General features: G+C 34.4%; 2 protein-coding genes across 3 annotated transcripts; one reads left to right on the top strand and one right to left on the bottom strand.

Moving 5' to 3' along the window:
- The first annotated feature begins 7 nt into the window (after window positions 1-7).
- On the top strand, window positions 8-8,687 carry LOC100632443 (WD repeat-containing protein 11-like). Of its 2 annotated transcripts, XM_020008865.1 has the most exons (27): window positions 9-175; window positions 230-341; window positions 407-583; window positions 691-841; window positions 1,028-1,199; window positions 1,248-1,867; window positions 2,076-2,304; window positions 2,854-3,036; window positions 3,089-3,197; window positions 3,287-3,415; window positions 4,004-4,108; window positions 4,168-4,274; window positions 4,324-4,444; window positions 5,548-5,716; window positions 5,808-5,913; window positions 6,164-6,229; window positions 6,287-6,352; window positions 6,396-6,489; window positions 6,538-6,658; window positions 6,708-6,823; window positions 6,876-6,971; window positions 7,171-7,241; window positions 7,289-7,383; window positions 7,885-8,063; window positions 8,115-8,179; window positions 8,225-8,304; window positions 8,354-8,687. In XM_020008865.1, the coding sequence occupies exons 1-27, from the start codon at window positions 78-80 to the stop codon at window positions 8,515-8,517; spliced, it is 3,801 nt and encodes a 1,266-aa protein (XP_019864424.1). In that variant the 5' UTR covers window positions 9-77; the 3' UTR covers window positions 8,518-8,687. The 2 variants fall into 2 exon arrangements, with proteins under 2 accessions (XP_019864425.1, XP_019864424.1); XM_020008866.1 differs by lacking the exon at window positions 8,354-8,687 and having other exon boundaries at window positions 8-175; window positions 7,885-8,062; window positions 8,225-8,293.
- LOC100632319 (uncharacterized) lies at window positions 8,644-9,840 on the bottom strand. Its single transcript, XM_020008877.1, has 2 exons — window positions 9,557-9,840; window positions 8,644-9,238 (listed from the first exon to the last, which is right to left on the bottom strand). Exons 1-2 carry the CDS (start codon window positions 9,817-9,819, stop codon window positions 9,001-9,003), a joined length of 501 nt encoding a protein of 166 aa, XP_019864436.1. The 5' UTR covers window positions 9,820-9,840; the 3' UTR covers window positions 8,644-9,000.
- Window positions 9,841-10,049: the final 209 nt, after the last annotated feature.

Genomic DNA, 10,049 nt, shown 5'->3' with positions numbered 1-10,049 from the left:
TTTTTTATTTTTAACCCTTTACCATACCCAACCTTCCATTGTGAATTGATAAGGAGATCCTGAAAGAGCATCCCGTCATGAGTGGAGGGACTCCTCATATTCCAGCTGGCGTTAAAGTAACTCCTCAGGTGATGTGTGGTCCCGTTCAGCCAGCAAACAGGACGGCACTGGATTGGTAAGTGGTGTGGAGGGTGTGGCTGGTAATTCTCTCTCTCTCTCTCTCTTCTAGGAGCTGGCTTGGACCTGTTGCTTTTGGTTGCAGTAAGTATGTTGTTGTCGTTGATCCTCGAACATCGCAAAACCTGCAGACGCTTGACGGACACAGCACAAACATCATAAAAGTATTTTGTTAATACTAAATACATGCATGCACATGTACAGTATATCTAAAATTCATGCAATGTAGGTTCGTTGGTCAAGACAGCTCCATCATTGCACACTGGCCTCTCCATATATTCTTAGGCTGGCATCAGTGGATGCTAATGGACAGTGTATAGTTTGGGATGTTGGACAAGCAACTCACATCTCAAACTTTTCAATTGGAAACAAACCACTGGTTGATATACAGTGGCTTACCACTAACGTATGTTTATGTATATTATTTATATACATTTATATTATTAATATTATTATTATTATTTATTTATATGTTTATGTATATTATTTATTTATCTATTTATTTGTCTCTAGGACACTTGTAGGGATTTATTGTTAATATTCACGTCTCCTGGTACAATGTGTATCTGGAATGCTGACACTGGGACCAGAATAAGCAGGACTACTTTTGCTGAGAATATTCTATCATTTAGTTTCAACCATTTCTCACCCGACCAGCTAGTCTGTAAGTATGTACATGTACATTGTTAGAATTAGAGATAAATTTTGAGAGACCAATCAAAATAAAAATGGGGGGGGGGGGTTAAGGCCACCTAGGCTAAATATGAGAGACCAAAAGTCTCCTAAACTCCCCCTAGATCTAACAGTGTTCATTATGTGACCTGTTGTATTCATGTGTTCATTCATTTAGTGCTGTCTGCTGATTATTTCATATTCATAAATGATTTCAACCCACCAAAGAACACCTCAGGGACTAGTAAGAAGATGTACATGAACGTACCACACCACCAGTCCATAGGAGGGGGAGGGAGAGGGTGGAGTAGGGACGCACCACGTAGACTACTATCAGATGAAAGTTTAAAGTACTTAATACTCAAATTTTTATAATGTATCTATATTTCTATTTTTAGTAATGATGATAGTCTTAGTTTGTCCGATTGTCTCCAAGTTTCCTTTTCTCCAATTTGTCGCTCGCATTTATTTTTACTCTACTCTCGTGAAGTCCTCATCATTGATACGGACATAATGCAAGCCATTGGGTCCATTTACCTTGAGAGAGTCACTGCCCCTTTCCTTCAACTCTTCCCATGCCAACAGAGGGACGCCCTCTACTGCCTCCATGAGAATGGGAGTATTAGTTTCCGGGTCCGTCAACCTGTAGAGTTTCCCCGCACACATACGCTAACAATGGCCGACTTTAGAGAGCTTATTGATGTCACTTATGATCTGTACTATTTGACAGAGCCGCAGCGAATTAGTAAAAATATAAAGCCACTTGCCTTCTCTGTCTGCCCTACTACCGAGCTACAGCTGAGTGTCCTTACTTCAGAGGGTAAACTTCTTTTCTGGGACGTTGGGTTTGAGTGTATGGGTCTGTATGATGGGAGAAGAGGGGAAGAGGGAGGTTCCCCTCTATCACTCATCAGTGCATTGCCTGTCACTAATGGAGGGGACAGACCGATTGGATCATCTTGTGAAGGATTGACTCTATCACAGTCTATAGCCCCACACTGGTTTAACCCATCTGATGGTTAGTATTAAACATTATTTATTATTATTATTATTATTATTATTATTATTATTATTATTATTATTATTATTACTAAAATAAGAATTGGAAGAGAGAGAGAGAGAGAGAGAGAAAATTAGGAAAAGGGAGAAACCCATACCACAAGAATGGAATTATTATTGTTATTATCATTATCATTGTTATTATCATTATCATTGTTATCTTATAGGTACTAATATTTATACACTAGTATCTCCATACATGACTCTTACTAATATTTATTACGGGCTGGCCTCTGCTCCCACTGTACTTAAGATGTGTCCGCCTCTCACGACCAAAAATTGGCATTTTTATAAACCCCTGGTTGCCGTCGGCAACGGTACGGGCGGAGTCCAGATTGTTAATTTGTCCACTCGGCAGTTGTACAGAGAAATCACTGTACATACGTGTGCTGTGAGGTATTTAATTATAAATAAATTATTAATTAATAATTACTGCATTATTATTTATTATTATTATTTATTGCTATTAATTACTGTATTGTTATTTATTATTATTGTTATTATTATTATTATTATTATTATTATTATTATGATACTTAGCTTAAATGATACTTAAATGATAGTAGAATGATACTTAAATGATACTTAAATGATAGTAGAATGATACTTAAATGATACTTAAATGATACTTAGCTTAAATGATGTTGATACCTAAATGATAGTAGAATGATACTTAGCTTAAATGATACTTAAATGATACTTAAATGATAATGAAATGATACTAAATGATAGTTAGCTTAACTGATGATGCTTAAATGATAGTAAAGATACCTAAATGATAGTAGAATGATATTTAAATGATACTTAGCTTAAATGATACTTAATGATACTTAGCTTAAATGATACTTAATGATACTTAGCTTAAATGATACTTAAATGATACTTAGCTATTATTATTATTATTATTATTATTATTATTATTTTTATTATTATTTATTCATTTAGAGGTATAGAGTGGTTGAATCACAATACACTAATTACATTTGCCTATCCTCCTCCTAACTCAAATGGCCTCGTTCGTAATGAGCTAGCCGCTGTTAGTTTAGACACTGGACATGTTAATCAATTGAAGAAAGGAGAAAATAACTATGTACAGCCAATAACTGGTGTCAGGATATCAACGCACAAGTATTATTATTAATTATTAATATGATTGATAACTATTATTGATTTTTTGTAGGAATTATTTTGTCGTTAATATTAAGGACACGCCCCCAGAGTTTTATAATGCTAAAACTCTCTCCTTTATGAGGTCTTTGGAATCAAAACCAGCTTCATTTGTAGCTGTGGTCCGTAAACTCTTTAATTAATATTTATTTATTTATTATTTATTTGTTTATTAATTTATTTATTTGCTTGTTTGTTTATTTATTTTTAGGAATGGGCTAATGTCAGTGCTTTTTCATCCTTTGTTCCTAAGCCACACCCCCACAATCAGCGAGTATCGTCACCAGCTCATAAAACAGAAACTGAATTAGAATCAATTCAGACAATAAAACAATCACAAGTAAGTACATTACCATTAGATTTTTTTGATTGTGATACATGTACATGTATGTACATGTACACACATACATGTACATGTGTACATGTATGTGTTTTAACTTTGAGATCATGCTGATCTAAATTTCAATCAAAACTTCAAAAGTGAATTTCAAAGTTGCTCAAAATTGGGCCAAAGTTCCTAATTTGGCCCGAGACCATGTACTATTAGTAACGTGGTAGCGTTACTAAGTAGGATTCACCCCCAAACAAAATGGCTGCCACGACTTTTGCAGCCTTGCTATACCGGGAAAACGAGTTCCTATGTAGTACATGGTCTTGGGCCAAATTTTGCGTATCAAAATTGAATTTTCAAAGGTACATTGTGTATTCCAGGCCAGAGTAACTGTACTATAGTACAGGGTCACTGGCCAAATTTTGCCAAAAATGACTAGGAGAGAATTCTCTATTTTTATTACATTTTCTGATGCATATACATGTACTTATGTTATGTAGAAAGTTTGAGTTGATTCCGATCAAAATCATATTTTTATGATTTTTTAAAGTTGCTCCAAAACCAGGCTGTTGTATAACATTTGTTCATTTCTTGTAGCTACCAGAGAAAGAGATCCTCTCATTGATAGATGCTAATTCAAACATTCATCACATCACTGTTGACAGAGCTGGCTTTCAACTCGGACCCCAATCATCACAAAACGTAAGCGTCATCAACAACAGCAACAACAATTTATACTAATTCTTATTCTCCTCCTCCAGTTTGCATTACGCTCCCCCACTGCTATGTCTTGGAAAGGAGACACTTTAGTTTCTGGTGACTCCGAAGGTACTTTAATTCTATGGGATATCAACGCCTCGTCACTAAAGTACAGACCATTCCCTCTCCTCTCTCTCTCTCTATTATTTTTATTTTAGATATTTGGAGACTCCAAAGTCGCAGATTAAAAAGATGAAGTTTGGGCCTGGCAAGGGAAACAAGAGGTTATTGGTACTTTACAACAATCGACTTGACATCAGAGAAATCAACATGAAAGAAGTATGTGTACATGTACACATATATAATGAATGATTTTACTTTGAATTTTATTGTAAATACATGTAGCGAGTTTGAGCTAATTCTGACTTTAAGTATTTAAGTTACGGTCATTTTAAGAAATAGGCTAAAATTCTGAAAAATACCCAAGGCTATTATAGCCCATGGTTTTTTTCCAAAAAATGGCTCCAAAATCATCCCAAATTTTTATTACATTTTCTGATACATATTGATATCCTTATGATATGTAGCAAGTTTAAGCTGATTCCAACTTCAATTTTTCAAGTTACGGCCATTTTAAGAAAACTCCAAAATTCTGAAAAATACCCAAGGCTATAGCCCATGGTTTTTTCCAAAAAATGGCTCCGAAATCATCTCAAATTTTTATTACATTTTTTGATATATATTGATGTCCTTATGATGTGTGGCAAGTTTCAGCTGATTCCGACTTCAATTTTTCAAGTTACGGCCATTTTAAGAAAACTCCAAAATTCTGAAAAATACCCAAGGCTATAGCCCATGGTTTTTTTCCAAAAAATGGCTCCGAAATCATCCCAAATTTTTATTACATTTTCTGATACATATTGATATCCTTATGATATGTAGCAAGTTCAAGCTGATTCCGACTTCAATTTTTCAAGTTACGGCCATTTTAAGAAAACTCCAAAATTCTGAAAAATACCCAAGGCTATAGCCCATGGTTTTTTTCCAAAAAATGGCTCCGAAATCATCCCAAATTTTTATTACATTTTCTGATACATATTGATATCCTTATGATATGTAGCAAGTTCAAGCTGATTCCGACTTCAATTTTTCAAGTTACGGCCATTTTAAGAAAACTCCAAAATTCTGAAAAATACCCAAGGCTATAGCCCATGGTTTTTTTTTCAAGAAATGGCTCCGAAATTATCCCAAATTTTTATTACATTTTCTGATACACATTGATGTCCTTATGATGTGTAGAAAGTTTGAGCTGATTCCGACGAGTATTTATTTGAAATACATGTACACTTGTCTATTGTAAGTACATGTAAATTAGTGTTTGTATACATGTATTTATTGCATGTACATGTGTCTTTAAATTACAATTATTGATTATTCTGTAGGATGATATCACAGGGCAGTACAAATGGTCTAAAGGTGACCTCTCAGTTGAAGATCTTGACTGGTGCTCCTCGGATAAACTGATATGCCTCATGAGTGACGGCACTATCAGAGTCACTGACGTCAAGTTTATCTATTCCTCTACCGCTTATAACCCGTCAGACTACCATGGTATTATAATCAATCATTGAAATATTGTAACACTTTTAATTGTGTGTGTATGTAGGTTGCTATTATTTAATATTTATCCTCCTTCATTTAGAGACAGTTTTCAATCCGTCCATTGTACTCCCTCAGTCAATGTTTAGATTCAAGTGTCTACTCCAGCACCAATCATGGAATATTGAATACACACTGGACCAGTTTGAGTTAGTATATTTATCATTCACTTAATACTTAATACTACACTTCTTGTGGGTTATCTAACATATAATAATGCTGTGTTATGCTGTTGTTAAAATAATGATGTCATTCAAAGAAAACATGAGTCATGCACCATATCTACAAAATACATGTACATGTACATGTACATGTACATGTATATTTAATAACTAAGCATCATACACTACATGTACATGTACATGTACATGTACATGTACATGTTTTTCTTTCTCTCAGTTTTTCCGATAGTTCAAGTGATCCGATTGAAAAGGGAGTGGCCACACTACTAAAAACACTACCAAAGTATTATCAATTAATTTTGTAATTAAATAAATAATGTTTTATCATTATTATTGTTAGTCGGTTCAGAGATTCTTTACTCAATGCTAAACTAGGGACTCCTCAACGCTCATTAGTAGCAGCAATGTAAGTGGGTTTGGCTGGTAGGTGTGGTCTATTCTATTAATAGATTACTGGGTGATGAATTTGAGATGCAGTTTTGGACGACCGCTCTGTACCACATGATAAAGGAAAAGAGCCGATTACAAGACCCACAATATAAAGTACATATATGCACACATTTCAATATTTCATTGTATCCTTATAATTAGAAATACCATTATTCGTCAGCCCCTGATACTAACGATGATTCTGATTTATTTCAACCTGATTCTAATGCATCCACTGATATTGAATCAGCTCTTAGGAACTCGTTAGAAGACCTTTTGGAAGGTGCGGTTTTGAGTGGAGTGGGTGTGGTTTATCAATTAATTATTTTTAGATGATGGGCGGAGTTCATCCGATACGTTAATTCAAGAATCAAATCAAAGAACGTGGCAGTTGACTCCGCCGCTTGATCTTAATTACGATTTATTCATGGACCAAGATATTTATAAAGTATGAAACTATTAATTAAACATTACATAATATCATTCATTTATTCATTTAGTATTATCAGTTGCACAGAGTTCTTTGTCATGATGGTAGACGACATACTTTAAGCCAGACTAGACACTGTGCAGAAACACTTCTCTTCTTAAAACAAGTATTAAATTAAAAAATACTGCCTTGTATACCTACCTACATGTACCCACAGTAATTTACGTTAGTCATAGATTTCGTCAAAAACCTTGATAATTTTGTCAAAAAAACCCCCTCTTGAATTTGATGAAACTTTTGACCGACAAATTTGAAGCTACAATTGTACGTGTACATGTACATTAATCCATTGTTGTATCCCATAGACCGATCGTGCTGTACAGTTGCTACTGGAAACTGATACTTCATCCTCTGATTATTACACTGACGCGCTAAAGTAAGTCCACACTAAATTGACTCCGCCCACTATTATTCTAATTAAAGAGCATGTCTTGCCGCTACGATAAGATCATCGGGTGCTTCTCAAAGTACGATAAAACTGGTAGCAACTAACCTCATTGCCAACAACAAGCTATCAGGTACGTGCATGTAAATACAATACATGTATATACTTACATGTATACACTATAATATTTCACGGGTATAAAATTTTGCAATTTGGCTGCATTTTTGTGTTTGGAAATAAAGATTTTGCGATTTTAATGTACATGTAATTACCATACACTTACTATAATCAGCATGCTATTTTGTGAATTTTTCCAAAGTGCAAAAATTGCAAAATTCAATCCCCTGCGAATATATGGTGTATACGGTATAATTATTAATACCTCATATACATGCAGCAGGAAATTTTTGTTGCCATAAAATTTCATTGTTCATTTAAACAGGTCTTACAGGATATTTTCGTTAATTTTATTTTCATGTATTAACAGTAATTATTAATTGTTAGCCAGCCATTTTTGATTGTCTAAAATTTTTGTTGAAACTTTTGGCCAACAAAACAAGCAAAAATCACCACTCAATGAAAATTTTCTGCTATACATATATGCTGCTAGTACTCACTTTCTCTCTCCCTACAGAGGGTGCTCAGCTGCTGGCACTAATTGATAAAGGTTTAGACGCCTGTCGGTACATGCAGACCTACGGCCAATGGTACATGTCAGTCTGGCTGGCAAAGAGCACGCTCAACGAGAGAGAAGCCAAAGAAGTGATTATGAGATGGGGAGAGCACCTAGCATCATCTTCTGTTAATCAAAAAGTAAATTTTATTAATTAATATTTATTTATTTTTGTTGATTTTTTCTAAAAGAAAAAGGCTCTTCTTGTCTATTTGTCGCTCGGTCAATTTGTTAAAGTTACCGAAATGTTGTACAGGTAATTTTGTAATTGCTAATTTATTATCCATTTCTTTGATTTTAGTATGAGATACTTTAATTTAGCAGCTGTTTTTGCCGAATCATGTTTAGAATACAGACTGATGAGAAGAAATAAAGAAACTAGTAAATTAATAATAATTATTATTATTAATATTTCATCATTAACTAATAGGTTCGCTTATCGAGGCAGTGTTTTTAGAATATGCACGATATGCTGATAGTCTTGGCATGAAACGCTCAATGAGGTATTATTGTAATTTGGCTGGGGAGAATGGACGATTACTACTGGAGGAACACCTCTCACCGTCTCAAGGGAAAACACCAAATTCACCTTAAGACGGACACTCTTACTATCGTTATTAATTTTAGCAACTAATAAATTGATTGCTGATTTTTCTATATTTAAATGTTTCTACTATTAGTAACATGCGTTTTAAATAATGATAAATTTAATAATAATTATTATTATATAATGAAGAGAAACAAGTTAAAATTATCCATTGAAAAAGAGAGAGAGGAAGGGATGAGAGACAGTTCAAAAATGAGTTGTCCATAATTAACAATAATTTTACTGATGTACTGACATGACAACACGAAGACAGAGAAAGATAAAGATATTAAAAAGTGTGGAGCAGGCAACAAGTAATGCTACAACATACTGTATCTCTGACAAAATGACTGCTTTCACACTAGAACATTTAACAACAACAACAACAATAACACTGATTAGTACTTCATTATTATTATTTATTTATTTTATTGTATTTTTTTATTATTACATAATAGTTTATGATTGAGTGCTCAGAGAGTGTTGTTTGACTAATTTTCATTATCTGTTGGTCTCGTGTCCGATACCAATAACTTTTCACCGTCTTCGCTATTAGACTCAATCTGATTGGTCGGTTTAGCTGACACGCCCTCTTCCTCTTCTAGTTTTTCCATTACACGTAATGGCCCATTGGTACTCTGGGATTCCTTAGTGGAGGGGCCATCAGTATCAGAAGTAGCTGGAGGAGAGCCACTTAATAAGGGAGCAGTGGACGTTGTACTGTTCTGCCTGTTAGGAGAAGATAATAAATAAATAAATAAATAATTATCATGTACACTGGTAGATCTAGAGGGAGTTTAGACCTCTAGATCTACCAAATAATGATGTACTGTATAGCGCAAAATTTTCGAGGGCTATAAATTTCGCAAATTTTGTCCAAAAATCTACTTTTGGATTATGCTGTCTGCCATCTTGTACCATAATAATATAACTTCCAGAATCTTCAAAAAAATTGCAAAATCCGCAAAATTTATAGTGCTCGAAAATTTTGCGCTATACGGTACATGTACATGTACAGTGTACATATGTACATGTACATGTACTTACCTCTCATTAGATGGTATATGTACTTCAGCACTGATCTCTATGCCCTTCTCCCCCTCAGTCTCGCTATTAACATTAGTACTAGTACTCTCTTTCTTAGTGCTGGTCCATTCCTCTTCATCTTGCTTAGGCAGTGATATTGCAGTGGCCATTGTGCTCTTACTCGAGAGGCTTGTGAATGGACTGGAGTCTGTGGGTGGGGCTTCATCTTCAGTTTCGTGCTCGTGTGACGTCTCTGTGACCTCATCATTCCTATTAATAACCATTAATGAATATTAATTATTAATTAATAAACATCAGAAAAACCAATAGCAGCAACATCAAAAATTCGTAAAAAATCCAATTTTGATCGGAATCAGCTCAAACTTTCTACACAACATAAGCACATGTATATGCATCAGAAAATGTAATAAAATAGAAAATTCTCTCCTAGTCATTTTTGGCAAAATTTGGCCAATGACCCTGTACTATAGTACAGGGGCTTTGGCCTGATTCT

The sequence above is a fragment of the Amphimedon queenslandica genome, unplaced genomic scaffold (assembly GCF_000090795.2).
Source record: "Amphimedon queenslandica unplaced genomic scaffold, v1.1 AMPQUscaffold_13506, whole genome shotgun sequence".
Taxonomy (NCBI): domain Eukaryota; kingdom Metazoa; phylum Porifera; class Demospongiae; order Haplosclerida; family Niphatidae; genus Amphimedon; species Amphimedon queenslandica.
The sequence above is the reverse complement of the archived record's forward strand: the minus strand, read 5'-3'. Positions and strand labels throughout refer to the sequence as shown.

What these genes read in the sequence shown, in the direction of transcription:
- LOC100632319 (XM_020008877.1), bottom strand. Translation starts at nt 9,819, where the DNA reads ATGGTTATTAATAGGAATGATGAGGTCACAGAGACGTCACACGAGCAC. An exon ending in CATATACCATCTAATGAGAG is followed by an intron (nt 9,239 to 9,556) that starts GTAAGTACATGT and finishes TTCTCCTAACAG; the next exon opens with GCAGAACAGTACAACGTCCA.
- LOC100632443 (XM_020008865.1), top strand. Translation starts at nt 78, where the DNA reads ATGAGTGGAGGGACTCCTCATATTCCAGCTGGCGTTAAAGTAACTCCT. An exon ending in GTCAGGATATCAACGCACAA is followed by an intron (nt 3,037 to 3,088) that starts GTATTATTATTA and finishes GATTTTTTGTAG; the next exon opens with GAATTATTTTGTCGTTAATA. An exon ending in GAGAAATCAACATGAAAGAA is followed by an intron (nt 4,445 to 5,547) that starts GTATGTGTACAT and finishes ATTATTCTGTAG; the next exon opens with GATGATATCACAGGGCAGTA.